The sequence below is a fragment of the Bidens hawaiensis genome, unplaced genomic scaffold (genome assembly GCF_021521415.1).
Source record: "Bidens hawaiensis isolate Kalapana, Puna unplaced genomic scaffold, B.hawaiensis_p1.1 tig00009022_1, whole genome shotgun sequence".
Lineage (NCBI taxonomy): Eukaryota > Viridiplantae > Streptophyta > Magnoliopsida > Asterales > Asteraceae > Bidens > Bidens hawaiensis.
In genome coordinates, this window is record NW_027491658.1 from 714,953 (window position 1) to 736,802 (window position 21,850).

General features: G+C 33.3%; 2 protein-coding genes and 1 pseudogene across 2 annotated transcripts; 2 read left to right on the plus strand and 1 right to left on the minus strand.

Moving 5' to 3' along the window:
* The first annotated feature begins 948 nt into the window (after window positions 1-948).
* LOC143530768 (endonuclease 1-like) lies at window positions 949-5,872 on the plus strand. Its single transcript, XM_077026214.1, has 9 exons — window positions 949-1,657; window positions 1,749-1,929; window positions 2,076-2,183; window positions 3,988-4,043; window positions 4,120-4,203; window positions 4,539-4,634; window positions 4,907-4,971; window positions 5,112-5,185; window positions 5,510-5,872. Exons 1-9 carry the CDS (start codon window positions 1,517-1,519, stop codon window positions 5,638-5,640), a joined length of 936 nt encoding a protein of 311 aa, XP_076882329.1. The 5' UTR covers window positions 949-1,516; the 3' UTR covers window positions 5,641-5,872.
* A 4,672-nt stretch (window positions 5,873-10,544) lies between these two features.
* LOC143530769 (internal alternative NAD(P)H-ubiquinone oxidoreductase A1, mitochondrial-like) lies at window positions 10,545-13,790 on the plus strand. The gene is made up of 8 exons (XM_077026215.1): window positions 10,545-11,330; window positions 11,994-12,207; window positions 12,289-12,449; window positions 12,534-12,599; window positions 12,681-12,844; window positions 13,009-13,123; window positions 13,203-13,385; window positions 13,453-13,790. The coding sequence occupies exons 1-8, from the start codon at window positions 10,764-10,766 to the stop codon at window positions 13,606-13,608; spliced, it is 1,626 nt and encodes a 541-aa protein (XP_076882330.1). The 5' UTR covers window positions 10,545-10,763; the 3' UTR covers window positions 13,609-13,790.
* Window positions 13,791-15,562: 1,772 nt separating this feature from the next.
* On the minus strand, window positions 15,563-17,047 carry LOC143530770 (uncharacterized; annotated as a pseudogene).
* Between the last annotated feature and the right edge of the window lie 4,803 nt (window positions 17,048-21,850).

Sequence of the window (21,850 nt, forward strand, 5' to 3'; positions counted from 1 at the left end):
CCCAATGGTGAAGGACTCCGCCTGTCCCCGCAGCCTCGGATACAAGCCATTAGGGAAGGCCACCCGCGCAGCAAGGCTACACGCACAAGGCACTTAACTCTCAACCATTCAGTGTCACCTGAAGGCATGAGCGAAGCCGGGAACAATCCCGCACAAGGGCGGGAGGGAGAATACTCCCGCCCAAATAAGCCAGTCCGTACGATACGGGAAGATCTTCTGTACTGTACCTGACGAGGTATGGGAAAAAGATCTGACTAAAGAGACGACAGCTTATGGACAACAGTATGGCGAGCAGCATGCTCCTACACTGTATGTCACTATTAGCCGCTGCCTACTCACCAACTCCTGTCATACCACGTGCGTAGCCGGCAGTTGGTGGAAAAGGAATAGTATACAGCAGGCCTGGTCGCTATCAGCCGCTACCTACCTACCAACTACCAGCAGGGCACGTGCGTAGGCTACTGTTGGTGGAACAGGAACACTGTTGCAGCCGGCCATACCTCCTTGGAAACCTACCTTCGGCTATAAATACCACAAATGGTATGACCATCTCATCTTATCATATCTTATCACATTATCATCATATTATACCTGATATCTGCTCTAGCAATCTCTTAATATACTTTTATATTTAAAGAGCAATCTAGTCTGATTCTCACGCCGGAGGGTTGTCACAAGAAGGAACCCCCCCCCCCCCCCCTTCTCAGTGACGAGCTCACGGTGTCTGTTTTGCAGGTTATCAGAAGAACCATCTTCTCAGGGTCCAACCTCTTGTGGGAAACAGCTATCCAATCCCCAGGTTACCAGTAATCTGCCCGGGGTCCGGTTAGTGTTTCTTCACTAGGTTTAGCTAAAGGCTCAAAACCTAGAAAAAAGATATAATATTTACCCCTTAAACTTCCAAAATATTTCAAAATATCACTCTCAGTTATCATATATATAGATCTTTTCAATTGGCTGAGAGCCGATAAGCCTAATTTCCTAGGTTGTTTTAAATTATTAAATGCCAAATCAAAACGTGAAGAAAGCACCATCCTAAAAGTATGCTTTGAATCAACTTTTATGTCACTTTTTAACAAACCTAACGTATACCAAATTAAAATACTATTTTTATGTCAATGCATACATTATTATATCCCATTCCAGTCGTTTTAAAACAATTTAGAGTTTTTAATCTAAGTCCATACTTACGTATTTTCAGTTATCAATGAGGATAAATCAATCATAACTTCATTCCTTTATGTGTGATTTCTTACTTTTAATTTAAGTGTAAACTTTATATATGTTCTTAACAACTAGAAGTATTGCAGGAAACACGGAATCTGTAAATACCCTGCCAACCAACAAAAATAGATAAACATAGAAGTGATTGTCTGCTTCACATCGATTACACTCAATCTTTTCAATCTTTGCTTTGCTTCCGGGTCTCAAACTAGTTTTGATTGATGGTACTTAAAAGCATTAACAAGGTTATACTTGCACTCAACGAATTGCTTTTTGGTTTCTATATATATAAATGAAATCACCTCACCATTTCTACAAAGAAGCAATGGCGTTTTTGAGAATATGTTTAATTTCCTTTCTTGGCTTTCTTATAATCAATGGTGTTCAAGCATGGAGCGAAGAGGGACATGTCATGACATGCAAAATAGCACAAGTATGCGTTAGTTCATTACTTATATATAATAATTTACACTATATATTCATTCACATTTATAAACGAGTTAAATTTTGTGTATGTACCATAGGATTTACTTGAACCAAACGCAGCACACGTTGTTCGGATGTTGTTGCCGGATTATGTGAACGGAAACTTATCGGCTTTGTGTGTGTGGCCAGACCAGATTCGGCACTGGTACCGGTACAGGTGGACTAGTCCCCTTCATTTCATCGACACTCCTGATGACGCTTGCTCCTTTGATTATTCAAGTAGCATTCTCTACACATACAATAATTTTGTTAATGATTCGCTTATGAAAATATGTGGCAAATGTTTTGATAAATAATAAAGTATTGGTATTATTATTTCATTTGATTTGTAGTAATGTCAATTTGAATTTGAAATTTATTACTAGGGGATTGTCACGATACACATGGAGGGAAGGATATGTGTGTTGCTGGAGCCATAAAAAATTTCACCTCTCAACTTTCACATTATCACGAGGGAAGTTCTGATCGACGATGTAAGTTATTTATATCATTACTACTATTTTATAAAGTTTTCCATAATCTTCACATACATCATCAATTTTACAGTTTTAGTTATTTAATTTATATTCAATAACAAGATACATGTGTTTTAAATCTATAACAATAATAAGAAGGAAAAAAAAAAGGTTAAATTATAACCATCATAAGATAGTTTAGTGGCCAGTAAAACACCTAAATAATATCCAAAGTGTTTTAGTTCAAACATTTCCAAGATATGCATCATGAATGAACATCGCCGTTAAAATAAAGGGTTAAATCATAATATTAAAAATTTTAAATTAGGTGTGAATTCATGTGTGATTAAAGGCTGGCTATTCATATGTGAATACGGGCGAAGAGTTAAACAAGAAATGCGAAATCATACTAGTAAATTAGTACTTAAGTATGAACTTACATATGCCTTGATAAGGCACGAGATTGTTGATTATTAATGTCAACATATAAAATAAAAATCGAACTAAAAGTAATTTTGTATTTGTCGAACTCTTTTGTGCTGTCATTTATAGCCTCATCGAACATTCACACGTGAATTAGCTCAATCATATGTGACTTAACGTGTAATATATATGTATAAGATGTGATGCCGAGAGTGTAAATAATTGGCGGTCACCATTCCTAACATGACCTGAAACACAACATGCATACAATATGAAAATAATTAGGTTTTGTGTTGTCATATCTAGGGGTTGCAATTCCTGACATGAATAATGTTTGGCTTGATCCGTTTAATTTAACGAGGTTAACTTGTTTAAACCTTTTGGTTATTCATGTACACCCACTAACTCATTTATTACATGTTTAACTCATTTTTACAACTTACCAACAACGGCGGCCCTATAGTGATATCGGGTGAAGCTAGGGCTTGAGGCCTCTGGTAAAAATAAGGGCCCGTTTAAAAACTAATATTTATATGTTTGTAGAAAATCATATTAAAACCATATAAGTGAAAGTAAAACAAAAGCTATATATTGGCCTAGTGGTCACTATGAGGCCTCCGACTTTGAAGTCTTTCTAACCCAGGTTCGATTCTCTATATTAATATTATATTGTGAGTTTATGATATACTTTTTATTTATTTGTTACTTAATTTATTTTTTATTCACTCAGTTACTAAATTTTTTCCCAATCTCGGTATTACATTTATAGCTTCACCGAACACTCACACGTCAATTAGTTTAATCACAGGTGACTTAACGTGTAATTTTGAAGTTGGTTGTTATATGTCAAATATATCTTTCAATTAAACATACGTAAATAAAGGTTCATAATATATGTGTTAGATGCGATGCAAAAAGTATAAATAAATTGTGGTCACAATTCTAGACATGACCTGAAACATAGTACAAACATGATATGAAAATAAATAGGTTTTGTGTTGTCATATCTAAGGGTTACAATTCCCGATACGAATAACGTTTGGATAGATCTATTTAATTTACGGGGTTAACTTGTTTAAACCTTTTGGTTAAACATCTACACCCGCCAACTCATTTATTACCCGTTTAACTCATTTTTACAACTCACCAACCCGATTAACACGCTTAGAGCTTGATTAGAACCTGCCAACCCATATGACACGTTTAGAACAATGGGTTAAACATGTCATGTTTGAATTACGCAAATTTTAATGTGTGTGGGCTAGGTTTGATATTTTTTTATATGAATAAAGATACGGGCCATGTTCGGGTTTAACAATTCAATCAATCAACATGTTAACTCGTTAAACTGACACGGTTGAAAATATTTACTTGATTAATTGTAAATTTGGGATTGCAGATAACATGACCGAGGCCCTGTTATTTGTATCACATTTTATGGGGGATATTCATCAGGTACTCCAAATTTTTGTTATATTTTCTAGCAAATATTATTGAATTTAATTAAATAAATTAAAATGCAAATTATCAGCCAATGCATGTTGGATTTACTAGCGACGAAGGAGGAAATACTATTGATTTGCGATGGTTCAGGCATAAATCTAATTTGCACCATGTAAGTATCATATTTTTGTTAATTAATTAATAACTTTGTTTATAAAAGTACTAGTTAATTCAATAAATCAATAAATTTTATTTGTGTTTACATTTGATTCATTAGTTTTGTTTTTAAAAGTTAATGCATTTGGTATAGTAAACTATTTGTTACAAAACCTACGACGTAAGATTGGCGTGTACTAGTTAAATTAATTTATTTTAAAGACAACTTTCTTTTACTTTCATCTTTCAGGAAGTGAAACCGGGACCTTTGAATAGAATTTGTTTATTTTAAACAAATATTTTGTGGATGATATATTTACAAGCTTGATAATAATTTTGATGATTAAACAGGTATGGGACAGAGAGATAATTCTTACAGCTGCCGCACAATTCTACAACAAGGATATGAAGTCTCTACAAAAAGCCATTCAAGCTAATTTCACTCATGTAAGAAAATAAGAACTCTAGTTAAAAAGTTAGTTACGTAACTAGTATATATGTTGCTCATAGATGATATTTCAACTTATCCAAAAAATTTATAATTAAGTTGATTACATGTGTTTTGTCGATTAACATTTGAGGTTTATCATTTATATACACAAGTTGAGTATTTTTATTTTTCAGTTCTCATAATTATCTACAGAACATTGGTACTTGAAAGTTAATTAATTACCTTGGGTACTTTTATTAAAAGTTATTTCATGGATATGCAACTTCAGGGATTATGGTCCGATGATGTCCATTCTTGGAAGGACTGTGACGATCTCTCCACATGTATTAATAAGTAAGTCATTCTCTATATATTTATATTTTTAAAACACGATGAAATCTTAAAAAACAACCGTAGAAAATTGTCACAAATATTATATTAAAAGAAAATTAATTTAAAATATTGTGTTCATCTAAATTTATGGTCTATGGAAGGTATGCGAAAGAAAGTATAAAATTAGCATGCAGATGGGGCTACGAAGGTGTCAAGGAAGGCGAAACTCTTTCAGGTAATATATAAACAAGTGATTGTCATTAAAAATGTAAAAAAATATATATAACGAATAAACTTTACGAGTGAAATAAATTTAAGGTAAAAGAAGTTAATGATTCATAAACTTTATGGTATAATTTATAAAAAAAGAATCGTTAAAAAATCTATAAAAATATTGTATTAATTTGAAAAATTGATGTAGTATTACCAAAAGTACTAAAACCTGACGCACATATTTTTACTTTTAGTTTTGTATTTTATTACAAAATCATTTTCTATTGAATCATCTGTCTATCCTTTTAATTGTATTGATCGTTTTCATGTATTAATTAATTAACAGATGGTTACTTTGAATCGAGAATGCCTATTGTGATGAAACGAATTGCACAAGGAGGAGTCCGATTGTCAATGATTTTAAATCGGGTTTTTGGGGATTCACATTCAATGGAAGATACATTAGTAGCTACTTGATCTAATTATTCAATTGCTTGATTCAACTATTTGTTACTAATCTAACATCTACATTTTCATGGGATGTAAATTGGCTAGGGTACTCATTTTATTATATTAGACCTATAATGTAATTCGACTTTATATAGCCTATCGTTCTTGTTCCATTTTGTTTTCGTGTTGGCACTTTCAAATACAATCAAAACATGATAAGAGTATAGGTTTGATGGGATTTTGATTAATTATATTTTCGAAACATATAAGATGGTAATTATAAGCAAGCCTTTCTAATAGCCGCTCCATCCTCTTCTTGTAATACTCTGCGAACTATACAATCAACACTTAGTAGAGCAAGTTCAGCTTCCAAAGCCTAAATACTTCAACAGTTCAACCAACGACAAAGAGAGCAAAGTATGGCTCGCATGTGTCTTGTTAGGTTTTTACACAAAATCATCAAAACTCAAGTATTTTTAATCACCTGCCCAATGTTATAGTTGGAGTGCTTATATATGTTCAAAACTTCAAACGATTATCCCCTCGAATAGCCACGTGACCTAAAATGGAAGTGAGTTTTGTTGTATCATATATTAGAATTTCTATAGACTCATTTGTAAAGTTATTGGTGATTCTTGCCGACTTCTTTATTAAGTTATTTGTGATTCCTATCTAGTGTCTCATTTGTAAAGCATTTCAAACTTATGAAAATGCATAAAAAAAAAAAAATAACTTACATTTTTCATCCTTAACGTTCAAAAAGCATTCCAATCATCATAATTACGTTTCAATTTTACAACACATTTCATCCTTTAGGCTAACAATAGTTAGTTTTGACTTTTGAGTGTTAACTCATATCACATGTGATTATGTGAAGACAAAGCGTAATTTACTACCTATTATCTATATAGAGTAAATGAGAAAGTTGATGCCCTAAAATTGATATAGGTTCCAAAACTTTCGTATATATAAGATACTTTTGCAATCTAAACCATTAATTCAGCTTTGGTCCATTGACTTAGTGTTGTTGTTTGAAGTTGTTGTTTCCTTGATTTGCTCGGGTTTGATTCTTAGCAGGGGCAAAAAATATTTTCTGAACCTTTTTTTTTTTTGCATTTGTGTCCTTATTAAGGCCATGAGTTTTACCAACCGCTTTTTTAGATTCGTAACAAACGTTTTGTTTTTTTACCAAATTCGTGTTGTCTCAGCGCCACAATGTTCCGGCCTGACAATGTTCGGGTTTTACCGACTCGCCACATAACGTCGAGTACTGACAACACTCGGGTTTTACCAAACTTTATTTTAGTTCCGTTGCCGTAACAAATGTAAACGAAATCAACATAATTTTTTTTGACCCACCGCTGAGAAACTCGGATTTTTACCAGCGCCACGGTTTTACCAACTCACCACCACAACTCCCGAATATGAGTCGACTCGCCGCTGCAACGACCAAGTTTTACCAACGACCGGGTTTACCATTGTTTTAAATGTGTTAACAAAAAAATTATAATATATTATACGATTGTCGTTGAGTCATTGCCTCAGCGTTTGGCCCCAACTAACGCCGCCACCTCTATTTCTATTTTTTGTTTTCAATTTGTTTTAGTTTCAATACCATAACGAACGTAGCTAATATTGACTAAATTCGCGTTGACTCCCCGTTGCGACACCAAGTTTTACCGGCCAATTTTACCGCGAAACGCACGGGTAAATTAATAGTTTATATTATAACTTCAACACTATTATCTAAAAATGGTGGTAAATTTATAGCTTTTAAAATACTGGTCATTTTTAAATTTTGAGAGAGTGCTTAAATACTAGGGGTGCAAACGAGCCGACTCGAGCCCGAGCTTGACTAGGCTCGAGCTCGGCTCGTTTAACTTACACAGAGCTCGAGCTTGAGCTCGGCTCGTTTCGAGCTCTATTTTCAAAGCTCGAGCTCGGCTCGTGAATGGATTTTGAAGCTCAAGCTCGGCTCGGGCTCGGCTCGTTTACAATTTATAAATTATTTTTTTATATAATTATAATTATTTTATATATTTTTTTCTATTATAATTTTATGTATAAAAGAATATATATTATTTAGTTATTTTTATTTATTTTTTCATAACATTATATTTATTAATTAATAATTATTAAATATATATTTTAAAAAAATCATACAAGTGGCGGGCTCGTTTAGGCTCGCGAGCCGGCTCGAGCTCAATAACTAAAGCTCAGGCTCGGGCTTATTTATTAAACGAGCTTATTTTTAGGCTTGAGCTCGGGCTCGAGCTCGGGCTCGAGCTCGATAAGGCTCGGCTCGAACGAGCTTTTTAACGAGTCGATCTCAAGTAGCTCGCGAGCAGCTCGACTCATTTGCACCCCTATTAAATATATAGGAAAAAAAAGATAATATAAATATTTCCCATGTGGTTGATATGGTTTAATTTTCTAACTTCTTTGTCGTTCTTGTAGTTTGCATTGTAATATTATATACGTTTATAAACGTGTACTCTATAAAGAATAGTTGCTTAATATTATCTCATATTAAATAATTGTTACAATATTTGACAAAATCACGTAGAATCACAAAAATAATATTTTAAAAAATAAATATAAATAACATAATATGTTACATGTATTAAAATAAATAGAAAAACATATTCATTCTATGATTACGTGATCTGGTATTTAATGCCCGGTAAATAACAAGCTATTGAATCAGTAATACACCTTTTTGAAATGATACGTTTGTTTAAGAAAAAATATATATATTTATTGTTATATGAGTTTTAACACCTAAAACTTATGTCGTTAGCATAAATAATAAAATGTGTTACGAGATTGAAACGTAAATAATGGTTAGTATATATATTTTTTTAACGTAAAAGATGAAAATTGTAATTTTTGTATGAATGTGAAAGATTTTTTAACGTAGATGTGTCTTATATTATAATACACTGGTAACTTTTAGTAACCCTTACCTAATGAATAAGTAACTATTCGCTATCACGTGTCAAAATTCAGTGAGTCTGATATGCGTTTTCTCGCTTATCTTATTTTAGATATTCCATGATAATATACAAATTTAGAGCTAGCAAAATTAAATAAAAACATTTTTTAACCAATTTCAATATAAAATAATTTGGGTTCAAAAAACAGATTGATTTTCATCTCACCAATCTACTTTCAATCGTGTCTTATTTTAAAATATCGTTTTATAACTTCTAAATTTTTATTACTAACAATTTAATATTTGTCTTTCTTTCTGATGCATACTGGATGACTTGTGCTTGTAGCTTCTTGCTATTTTGCTTTGTGTTGTAATGAAATCGTTAAGCGAGAGAGTTTTGGAGTTATATTTAGTAGAGATGAGCTTAGTATCAAAAATTCATATCCGATTTTTATGAAATCTTGGTACTTATATAGGTATCCAAAATCTCAAGAGTCTTGAATTCGATACCCGTACCATTTTTCTTATTTCTGAAAAGTGTTTGAGATTCCTTATTTTAGCTTCTTACGACTTGTTTAGGTCACAAGCTATAAGTTACATAAAGGAATCGCCACATAAGTTTTAGTTACAAATAAAAAAATAAAAATAAAGAAAATGGTAAATCTATTACTAGATCAACGCTATGAAACGCAACTTTGGCAGCAAGTTTGATGAAGCACGTGCATTTTTCTCGCGTTTCTACAACACCCATCAACCTGTCACTGTTACATCTCCTTAATTCTTTCTCTCCCTCTCTCACACACACACAAGACAAAACACCATTGTTATATTTATACATACCTTCTCAAATGTGTTATTAGTAATACCCTATAAATACCAGCCCATTTCAATGTATATAACTATATATATATATATGTATATCTTCGATCCATTTTAAAAATATGTAATATATATATATATATATATATATATGTTACCCTTCTTTCACATTGCAAATCTTAGTTTGATGATTGATTCCTTAACAAAAATTACAGCAACTATTTTTGTAATAAATATGTTTCCTTTTTTTTCCCCCAGTTTCTGTTAATTAATGTGAATATTTGGTTTGATTCAGACATATTTTATTTTTAATATTTGATATATTATGTATTTTGTTGTATGCCCATCAAGTGTTTGTGATATTGTCCCAACCACGATTTAACCTTGTTTCTCTTTCTCTTATGCAGCAGGGTCTTCTGAACTGAATATTCATTCATCTCTTATAACATCTGGTAATATCAACATGGTTTTCAGCATTAAACATTATACAACACATATTCATATTCATGTGTATGCATTGATTTGATATCTGTTGTGGGGTTAGTCGCTTTTACTTTTCGTTTTTTGTGGGTTGGAATACGCTTAGAGGTTCGTGGTTCGGGAAAGTTTCGTTTGTTTTTCTCTTTGTAGTATTCTGACTAGTTTCTTGCTAACTGGGGTTTCGTTTTAATAAAAAGGAGAATTGGGTTTTATTAATATTAACTATGGCCTATTAGCCAATAATAATCCATACATAAAATTTAACTAATGATAATTCTGAACTTTCACTTTTGCTGACAAAAGTTATCCCGGTAGCATAATCATCATAGATTTATACTTGATTTTCACTCGATTTCTCTAACAATAATGATTATGAATGAAAAAGCGAAACGTGGTAGCGAAATCGAGTATAAATCAAATGTAAAAGTAAATCGAGTGTAAAATATATTATAATTATGCTATTGGGATTACTGTTAGCAAAAAAAAAATGAGAGTTAGGAGTATGGATTATTATTGGCCAATAGGTGATAGCTTGGATTTTTAAAATCCAATTTTCCTAATAAAAAATTTAGCCATTAAAAAAAATAGATTTGATGTGTATTGATGCTTCACATGAACAAGAATATCCTTAATTTTGTTTACTTATGCAACATTTAGATTGGACAAGTTGATTAAAAAAACCAGCCCAAGTTACTGGGAGATTGCTAAAACAATATCACAAAATAAAATATCTTGTAGTTTTCATCAATTGATGAACAAATCTATGTTACTGTCTGTTGATGCTGCAGAAAAGTTTGGTTTTATATATTTGTTTACAATATAATGTTCCCTTACCTATATTACTGTCATTGTATACAAATTCACCTATCTTATATTATTGCATGCATCAGAAAACCTTCACATTTAGCTTCTGGTAATGGCATTAGCAAGAATTTCAAGAAACTGGAAACAATCATCAGGAACATATGCCATTAATCGCTGCATAACAGAAAAAGATATTCCGAAAGATGTTCCGTTTAACCACAATGCTGAAACAGTTGACCGGATGTTGTACCAGCAAACCGTAAGAAAAAACGATCACATGAGATTTGAAAGCAGGGGAACACGGGTAGTTCAAGGATATAGGTTTGCTCATGCCGAGAGGGTTACCGAGGAATATTCTGATTCAAAAAGTGAGAAGTTTCGGTATGGTAATCTTGAGGCTACTAAACCGGGTGATAAACCTAGAGTTGTTGTTCTTGGTACTGGATGGGCAGCATGTAGGTTCCTTAAAGGAATCGATACCTCAATGTACAATGTTATTTGCATATCACCTAGGAATCACATGGTTTTCACACCTTTGTTAGCATCAACTTGTGTTGGAACTCTTGAATTTCGGTCTGTTGCTGAGCCCGTTGTGCGCGTTCAAACAGCTTTGGCTAAGGATCCAAATTCCTACTTTTATCTTGCTTCGTGCACATCCGTTGATACAGACAAACATGAAGTAAGCAACTTAAGGTTTTCATATTTTGACTACAGATGGCAAAATGGGCGGTTAGGTTGGGTGATGGGTAACTTTTGGTACGGGTCATGACGAATTGGGTTGGCCCGATGCACATTTTTCTCCTGAATTTCACGTTCTAATGAATTATAGTTTGTCAATTATGATTACAAAAATATATTAATTCAATAATAGTACACGGGGTATTAATCGTGTCTGGTTGGTGGATTGAATTGTTCAACCCAAACACGACCCATATTTGAATTCGTGTCAATAACACTTTAAATCATGTAACCTGAACATGACCCATTCAATCAACATTTCTAAACGTGTCAAATGGATTGGCGGGTGATAACCAAGTTGTAAAAAAGTGGGTTATACAGGTCAGGGGTTATCAGGTCGACTAACGGGTTAGCGGGTCTATTAACTAAATAGGTTATACGACGACCCAAAACCTAATTACTTTCGTGTCATGTTCCAGTCGTGTTTTCGGTCATGTCCGAAATGGCTACCCCTAGTTTTTATTCATTAAAAATCCACTAAGCGCTTGTTTTGTCTCGTTTGGCTTGTTTAAGTTATTTTTATACTATACCAGTTTAAACCCATAGAGAGATATACATAACCCGAATCACTATATTCATAATTACATCTCTATTTATTAAACAGGTGTATTGTGAGACAGTTAGTGATAACGAGCAACTGTATGAACCTTATCGGTTCAAAGTTGCTTATGACAAGCTTGTAATAGCTTCAGGATCCGAGCCATTGACGTTTGGCATAAAGGGTGTGAAGGAGCATGCATATTTTCTTCGTGAAGTTAGTCATGCTCAAGAAATAAGAAAAAGACTTCTTTTGAACTTGATGCTCTCTGAAACTCCAGGTAACTAGTTTTACCATTTAATTTTGAAGTTACCAATTTCAAGTTATGATTTATCTTTAACGGGTCAAACAACTTTTTCAGGCATATCTGAGGAAGAGAAGGAGCAAATGTTGCACTGTGTTGTTATTGGAGGAGGTCCAACTGGAGTTGAATTTAGTGGTGAATTGAGTGATTTTATAGTGAGAGACGTTTATCAACGTTACGCACATGTTAAAAACTATGTTTGTGTCACTCTTATTGAGGTAACTATTGCTCTTGTTTCATATATGTAATTCCATGTTTTCTGTTTAAGTATCATTATTAATGTTTATCTGTTTTGAAATCAGGCGAATGAAATTTTGTCGTCTTTTGATGTTGGGCTACGCCAATATGCTACCAAACACTTGACAAAGGTAACTTTATAAAGATTTTAGTGAAAAAATGGTATTTTAGTTGAATGTTTTAATTAAATCTAACAAAAAATTGCATATTAGTATGGTGTGCGTCTTGTTCGTGGTGTTGTTAAAGAGGTGCATGCGAAAAAGCTTATTCTTAGTGACGGGAGTGTTGTACCTTATGGACTTTTGGTGTGGTCAACCGGTGTGGGTCCCTCTGAGTTTACAAAACAACTAAATCTTCCTAAATCTCCTGGTGGAAGGTAAATTTATTCTCTTTTTGGACTGAAATTATATTAATTTGGATCTAATTTTATCAAGAAATCGCTTGTTATTACCAGTTATCAAAAAGATTAAACCTTATTCAAAAAAGGGTCGAAATTTCCACTTTTGGATAATTACAACAAATTTTTTCTCAAATATGCAGGATTGGTGTTGATGAATGGTTAAGGGTTCCTTCGGTTGAAGATGTATTCGCACTTGGAGACTGTGCTGGTTTTCTTGAACACACAGGAAGGCCAGTCCTTCCTGCTCTAGCTCAGGTTTGACTTTTCACTTGACACGGGTTGACCTTAAAAGTCAAAAGGCACCATTTATTGACTAGTGAAGCATGTTTAACAGGTTGCTGAAAGACAAGGAAAGTATCTTGTTGAATTGTTTAACAAAAAGCTTGGGAAGCAAAATGCTGGAAAGGCAGGTTCTGCAAATGATGTCAATCTTGGAGATCCATTTGTGTACAAACATCTTGGAAGCATGGCTTCTGTTGGGCGGTATAAGGCACTTGTTGACCTCAGCCAGACAAAGGTATTAATAATAATATCATTGTTTATGATTTTGATGTTTTATAACTTTACCATCTTTTTTACTACAGGATGCAAAGGGGGTAGCAATGGCAGGGTTTTCGAGTTGGCTGATTTGGCGGTCTGCTTATTTGACACGCGTCCTGAGTTGGAGAAACAGGTTATATGTCATGATCAATTGGGCAACAACCTTGGTGTTTGGGAGAGATAATACAAGAATTGGATGAACTAGTTAGTCTACATTAGCTTCAGAGTTATGAATCTTTGTTACTGGTATTGTAGTTTGAAGCATTTTGAACGCAAGTTAATCAATATGATGATGATCATAATAACAACCATTAAGAAGACATTAAATAACGCGTTTCACTTTATCGTGCATGTGATTCCATTTCCCTCTGCCTTTGCAATCTAGGATGCGCTATTCCATCATTAGTGAGTCATGTACTCATGTTCATCGCTGATATTAATATGAGAGAACATTCCAAGGGCACATCGGTCAGTAGGAGTGAACTTGTCTTGTACTTGTCATCACTTGCTTTGCCACTCATGCTTTGCTGGATTTTCAGAAACACCTGCAGTAAGCTAACGTATACATAAGGGCAAATGTCATAAAAAAACCAACATACTTTCTGTTTTTTCTCGTTAAAGTCCCTTAATAATTTTTTGCACGTTAAAGTCCTTCCACATGTTAAGTTTGAACAAAAATGTGACATAACTTACAAAACAACACGGAACTGATTTGTTTGATTAAAACCATCTTAAATCATGTCGCATTGATTAAAATTATCTGCCAAATAGATCCTTGCATTTCAGTATTGTCTCCTTCAAGTTCACGAGTTACATTTCATCTTTCTCCAAGTCTATTTGCAGTAGCTTAGCTTGCCATTTACTTTTGATATATAGATGACAAAATAAAAATGATTTTTACGGATTCAATTGGAGAGTAGCCTTACTACAAATGGATTTAATCATATATGTATTTCATGGAATAGTCATGCTCAAAGGAAGCTTCTGCACTTCGACTTTTGTTGAACTGATGAAAATAAGTAAAGTTTTATGACATGGAATGCTAGATAATTCATATTAATTTAACATGCGCCAAAACAAATAACTTCTTTATTATTAAAATTTATGTTGTAACTATACATTGTCTCTTATTGAAGGGTATTTGTTCCAGCAGTATTAAAATGTAAGCCAAAAAAAATTAGTTTCATACCATATTTAAAATTATGCCACATTTTTGTTCAAATTTAACATGTGTATGGACTTTAACATGAAAATAATGTTGAGGGACTTTAACAAGATAAAACAGAGAGTATGTTGGTTTTTTATGGTATTTTCCCCATACATAAATAATTCTTAAGAACATTAATTTTTTCTTCAATGATGCATCTCAGTAAACATTCTTACATTTTCACATAATCACTATTTTTTGTTTGTATTTTTTATAATTACATTATTTATTAGAAAAATTTATTAACCTTTTAATTTTGTATTATTTAATATAATAACTATATTTAAATCTTCTAAATTTAGGGAAATTTTATGTTTTAAATTTTAAACTCAAACATTATATATTATTAACAGATTAAAACATTCCATGAACAAAAAATATTGCAAAAGTTATACTTCTAACCGTTTTATTTTGATGTAATTTTGGCACATCCTTTGCTATGGTATGCAAATCTTTCAGTGACATTATATATGGTTTTGCCTTTTAATGATCTGCCCTTAGATCTTAGCCTTTTTCACGCCCATAGGATGTGGCAGTTCATCAACCAACAAAGGAGAGTATCAATATCTTCAATGAGGCTGAAACATGTTAGTGTTCGGCAAAGTACCGTCGTTGGATTTGATGGATGTCTGCTTGTTTCCATTTCGCTTATCTTTCAGTATGTTCAACGCATGTTCATATAATAAATGTGTTTTGTGAGCTACATTAAACTTGAAGCAATGATTAGCTAAAGTATGCATGTCTGGTCCAAGCTACATTTAGCTCCTTATTAAAGCTGGAGCAGAGACTCGAGCATGGGCGGATTCATCATTCATGTATAAATGTATAATTGAAGAAGTGGAAAGTTCAATTTATTTTAATTATTTTCTTCATTAAATTTCATTTATTCTTAGAAGGTCCCTCCGTATTTCCTTAATAGACAACTCCACCTTTAAAAATGCTTAGATTTAGTTCTTAGAAAAGTTTATTTTGTATGTTTTTTTTTCTAATTCACAATATTGTCCAAGACAATATACAAAACAGCAGTAAGATGCAACATACTAATCAAAAGAAGCATTTATTCAAAGACTTTATCAATCAATTACCAAGTACAAAAGTGAAAGAAACAATACATACACATACACATACACATACATTTTGAACACATATTAATCAATGCACATACATAACGAAGACACATATAATAAGAACAATTCGAAGATAGAAAGACATGTTATAGACTTATTTCTTGCATGTGATTCCATTCTCTCCAGCTTTGCAGTTAAGCATGCCATATTCCATCATCATAGGGTCATGTTCATCTTTGATTTTATAAGGAGAGAACACACAAAGGGCACAATCTGTTGACAAGAGTGAACTAGTCTTGTACTTGTCATCACCACCAATTACCGGCATTGCCACTCCTGGTTTTGCTGGGTTTTCCCCATAGAATCGGAATTGTACTTCTAAATGTGCAAAACTATCATTTGCAGGAATTTGACAATTATTTATCTTACTATCTTCTTCTGACAATGGAATCACACTAACGGATATTTCTACAAGATCAGGTATAGTGACGGTTACACTACTGGTTGTTGAAGTCCTTTCAACTTGTATATCCCCTTGGGTTGAATTCCATTCAGATGAATGGCCCTCTGGAATTATCAATTCCGTTCCATCGTGTGATAACTTTAGGTGATCAATGTTATCATCCCATTTTTCGGTCCTTGTGGCTTCAAAGGTGAAGTTATGATGACCAAACTTAAGACCCAATGCTCAATAAAACGTGCATTGATTTGGAGATTGGTATCAGATATCAGATTGAAATGCTCGTTACTCCTTCCATGAAAGTAGAAAACAATTCCATCTCCACCTATGAATCGTGGGTCGTAGCATGCAGCTCCAGGTCCATTGCAATTTGGTTTACGCGCTATCAAGTGCAAACAAATAATTGATCATTCCACCATCTAGATGTAAAATCTGTATTATATAATCTACTTATGTTTTCCCCTTGTATTTAGTTCTTTATGCCAAATAATTAGGATTTTAGAGCATATTCATTTCTTATTATAACACCAAATGCACATATATTGAAATGATAGTATATATATATATATATATATATATATATATATATATAATCTAGGGAAAATGAAGGTTAGACTATTACTTACATTTGCACACGGCCTCACATTTAGGTGAGTAACAATCAAGAAAGCAAGCTTTGTCTTTTGGGTTCTTCGGCTTAACTTTCGGGCATTCTATGGGACATATGACGCGCTTCCTGAAACACTTACTCTTACGGATCTTGCAAGTTAAAAGCTCTTGTACGGGTTTGACAGGTTTTGGAGGCTTAACTCGCTTAACCTTATTGCCTGAAGCAGCTTCAGTTAACATCGACGCCAACAATGCATGCAAAAACAAAATCATGAGTAGGGTTTTAAAGCTTAACATCTTCATTTGTTGTTTTTTGAAATTTTAAATCTCTAAAATTAAGAAATAAACTAAATATGGAATGGTATAAGAATTAGTGGATGTCCAAACTCTATACATACAAGTATACTCGGTGTGTTTTCAGCTACTTTTGAAATATTTAAATGTTCCTAGTTAGTTGTGTTTGGCCAATTAAGTTTGGTTTAAGGACTTCTTGAAGTCAAAAGTGTTACATCACCAAATTCAAATTGTAATTACAATAAAAATATGTTGAAGTTGTACATGTACTTATTTGAAACAGTTGAAAATTTTAATTTTTATTTTGATAAAAGTAAAAGTTCTAAAATGTCGATTTAAGTAGCTATCAACCAATGTTTTGTAAATAGACTAGCGTCTGACTACTCTGACTTTCAATCTATGGTGTTTCTTTAATTTACAAGTTGGCAGTCTCGAATGAATGAGCATGCAACTAATAGCAAGTTTCCACCGAGTTAGATAGATAATGCTCGGGTTCATTCGGTAATCTATTAGCTTGTAACTGAACCGATGACACCAACAATTCTTGGTGTGCACAATATCCCATCAACTTTCTAATTATCTTACTTTATGTAGTTACTGAATGATTAATCTTGAATTATTAGTAAAGTTAAGGGTTTATTTTGTTAAGTTATAACCTAGTTATTTGAATTGTAGTAGGTTTAGGAAATGTCATGGCTTGGAAAAGAAGTTTAGTAAGTCTATAAATAGAGTCTAGATTATTAGTTTTATTTAAGAGAGTCAACGAGTCTCATCTTCATGTACGTTTGATAAGTTTGTTTGATATATGAAAAGAGTCGTGGGTTGTCACCCCAATATCGTGTGTTCGTTTGTTTGATAAGTTCGTTTGATTCGACTGTTTGATCCGTCTGGGCAAACAGTTACACGTTGTGTTGCATTACGTTATGTTACACTGCCAAAGCCGGCTCTCAATAATGGCAGGGTGGTTGACCGAATGAGCGACGCCAGCCTAATACCCCTCCTCCGGCCTCTGCTAGTAGCCAGTCGCTACTCCAGTGTTAGATCTTTGAGTTTTTCACTGAAATACTGAAATTTAATGCCATTAAACTAATAGTTAACTGTTAGTTATATGTTTAGTTTTATAAAATTTAAAATTAATTTTTTTATTGTTATTTATGTTTAGTTGTAATTTATATGTTTAGTTTTATAAAATTAAGGGTTATTTAGATGTTTAGTTTTATAAAATTTATGGCTAATTGTTTGATTGTTATTTACTTAAGGCCATGACTTATACTCGTCTTCGACCTAAACTTTTTAACGATTTTCGAAGACAGCCCAATACACTACGTTGTGTTAATTTGGTTTCATTGCATCACGTTATGTAAATACACGGTTACATGATTACATTATGTATTCTTACCAAATTATATGTTATGATGAACTATTCTTCGGGCCAAAAAAACCGTTCAAACCTCATCACTAGGAGTCTGGGACTACCAAAATCTATGGGGGCATGGGGCCTATTTGTGATTTTGGTATATGGCATTATTGCAAATGGGAAATCCATTGTAATATGTAACATGAAATTTGGTAAACTTTGGGTATGAAAGTGCATAACTACTTTTAAGATAAACTAAATTAGAGAAACGTATGTAGGTGCATAATAAAATAATATATAGTCGTTCTTAAAATAATAATAAACTTAATCGTATCTTAAATATATATAAACGAAACATTTAAAAGCTCTCTGGTCGCTTCCTACATTTTCTCAAGCCACCAGATTACATTATTTGTAAATGGAGTCTTCTCATGCATTTGACATGAATTCACAAGTATGGGTCTCACCTAGGGCCGAGAAGTTTGTTTATGTTCGTCCGTTTAATAAACGAACCGAACATTGGCAAAAAAAATTCATATTCTGCCACCATCCCGTGGTGTCGCCCCACTATCGCCACCGCCCTCAGCCGACCCGTATTGTGCCCTCATACCAAATTACCAACATACAACACTTTGGAAAGGACATGTCACATGCGTGGCTTACTGATGGAAGACTATGATCTTTGTGATCTCTAGTTTGATTCTGAGAGTGTCCGGATTTTACCAGCTGACGTGAATGATTTTAAAACAAAGTGTATAAATCTGATGTAACTGTTGAAGTGATTTGTTATAGGCATCTAAAACTATTTGATTTCTAACCTTAAGTCAACATTCATTGATAGACTTGTGTTGCTAAAATCGGTATCTTCAAGGAGAGCGCATGTTTTGTTTCCTCTTTAGATCTCTTCTTATTCTACTTTTTTTTGTTTTGATTTCGCATGCGCTTTTTTCGGGTCGGCATTTTCGGGTTGCGATCTTCCTATTATTTACAGGACTTATGTTTTGAGCTATTGGAAGTTGGTGAACTCCATATGTTTTGGTACAATTCCCCCTAAAAATTTTTTTTATCATTCAAACAGTTTGTGAATTTTGAATGTGAAAAGTTGATTCGAGATCACCAAAGCATAGTAACATGAACCGGTTAATTAAGTCCTTCACAATGATTACTAACTTAAAGATCACTCAAGTTTTACATTCTGAAATTGGTATGAAGAGCATCAAGTGTCTGTAATATAACAATGAAATAATATTGAAACTTTGGATATGTACTAAAAATAAAAAAAAATGTATAAATATATACAGTAGAACTATATTGAATAATAAAATGTTGTTACCATATCATGTGTTTCTCCCTGAACTATATATTCAACGGAATATATGGTAGAAAAAATCAAAAGTCGAACAACTTGAAAGGCTATATAAATCATCATCCATTTGACAATCTTATAAAATTTGTGGCATTATGGAATTCTTGAACTAATTTGTATTCAAAATCTTAGTAACATATCATGATTTTCATAAATATATAGTTCTTTGCCAAAATCAAACTCACACACTCAACTTTCAGTTTTTAAAATCATGAAACCAGATACAATACATGACAGAGATTCCCACTTTAAAGCGAATGTTGTTAAAAGATGAAACGAAGCTAATAATAAAAGAAACATTAATTCAAAGATTTCACCTATCAATTGCCAAGTACAAAGTGATAGAAACAATACACACATACATTTTAAACACAAATTAATCAATACAATTATATAATAAGAACCATCCAAAAGACGTGTAAAATCATGCAAATAAACTTATTTCTTGCATGTGATTCCATTCGCTCCACCTTTGCAGTCTAGCATGCCATAATTCATCATTAGCGGATCATTTGTTGGGAAAAACGACCACCTAGCCACGAACGGTAAACAAAAAGTGCGGAATTAATCTTCGTTTGGCTAAACTTTTTCCCAACCAGAATGAACCAATAAGGATGCAAACAAATAGGGTAAATAAAAGTAAATATGACACAATAGTTTTAGCGTGGAAAACCTCTCAAGGTGAGAGTAAAAACCACGGACTACTAGAGCCGCTTCAAATTCACTATCACCAATAATGAGCAATACAAAAGTTTTCTCTAGGTAAAACTAGAGGCATACACAAAACATCATATACTTGATACAAACTAACTTCAACTATATGAAATCAAACTACAAAATAATACGAGTAAGAGGTATCACCAACGAGACAATGAATCAATCTCTGGCACGTCTCTTATCTTCAACAAAACACCAAAACCTTGGAGCTCAAAAACCTCCCTTCGTAACACTGATTGGCAGAAGAGAAAATACTCCAAAAACTCTTGTTTCGTATGTGTGTATATTAAATGCAGAATATTAATCATCATAAACCTAATAATAATTCTTCAATATATATGTATTTCTTTCTTGTTCCATACGTATGAGTCAAAGCCCACACCAAGATTTTTGGCAAGCCCACTAAACAAATCACCACATCAATTTGTGAGATCATGTGGGTCACGGCTCACCCAAAAAAACCAACGTCAACTATATATATTTTTTTCTTATTAATTATTAAATAATAATAATACCCATGTAGGATAAATATTTGTTGGGCTTTCTCATGGACAAAAAAATACCCCAACAAATCTCCCCCTTTTTGTCTATGAGAAAGAACTCACCACCCCGGCGAGCGAGCAACATATCTTCAACTTTTCCCTTGCCAAAGCTTTGGTTAACATATCGGAACAATTATCATTGGTGTGAACTTTATCAAGCTCAAACAACTTGTCTTCAATAGCATCTCTAATCCAATGATACCTCACATCAATATGTTTTGTTCTCTTATGAAACATAGCATTCTTAGCAAGGTGAATAGCACTTTGATTATCACAAAGAACCACGTAGCGTTGTTGCATAAAGCCAAGCTCTTGCATAAATTTTTTCAACCACAATAATTCTTTGCATGCTTCTGTTGCTGCCATGACACGGCCCCCCCTGCAAATAACATCAAATATCCAGAAGTGGATTTCATGTTGTCCTTATTTCCTGCCATATCAGAATCCGTGTAGGCAACAAGCATCGGCTCCCCATTTCCAAATGTTATACCCAATTTGGAAGTACCTCGTACATATCTAAGGATCCACTTAACTGCTTCCCAATGCTTCTTACCCGGATTTGATAAGAACCGACTAACAACACCTACTGCATGGGCAATATCAGGCCGTGTACATACCATAGCATACATTAAGCTTCCAACCGCTGATGCATATGGAACACCATCCAACTCTTTAATCTCTTTCTCAGAAGTAGGGCAATCTTTTTCAGTTAATTTAAAGTTGGGAGTAAGAGGTGTACTAACCACATTAACTTTAGACATCTTGAATCTGCTAAGCACCTTTTCAATGTATTGATCTTGTGACATGTGTAACTTCTTTGAAG

What these genes read in the sequence shown, in the direction of transcription:
- LOC143530768 (XM_077026214.1), top strand. Translation starts at nt 1,517, where the DNA reads ATGAAATCACCTCACCATTTCTACAAAGAAGCAATGGCGTTTTTGAGA. An exon ending in TGACATGCAAAATAGCACAA is followed by an intron (nt 1,658 to 1,748) that starts GTATGCGTTAGT and finishes TATGTACCATAG; the next exon opens with GATTTACTTGAACCAAACGC. An exon ending in GGGAAGTTCTGATCGACGAT is followed by an intron (nt 2,184 to 3,987) that starts GTAAGTTATTTA and finishes TTGGGATTGCAG; the next exon opens with ATAACATGACCGAGGCCCTG.
- LOC143530769 (XM_077026215.1), top strand. Translation starts at nt 10,764, where the DNA reads ATGGCATTAGCAAGAATTTCAAGAAACTGGAAACAATCATCAGGAACA. An exon ending in GATGCTCTCTGAAACTCCAG is followed by an intron (nt 12,208 to 12,288) that starts GTAACTAGTTTT and finishes CAACTTTTTCAG; the next exon opens with GCATATCTGAGGAAGAGAAG. An exon ending in TCCTTCCTGCTCTAGCTCAG is followed by an intron (nt 13,124 to 13,202) that starts GTTTGACTTTTC and finishes CATGTTTAACAG; the next exon opens with GTTGCTGAAAGACAAGGAAA.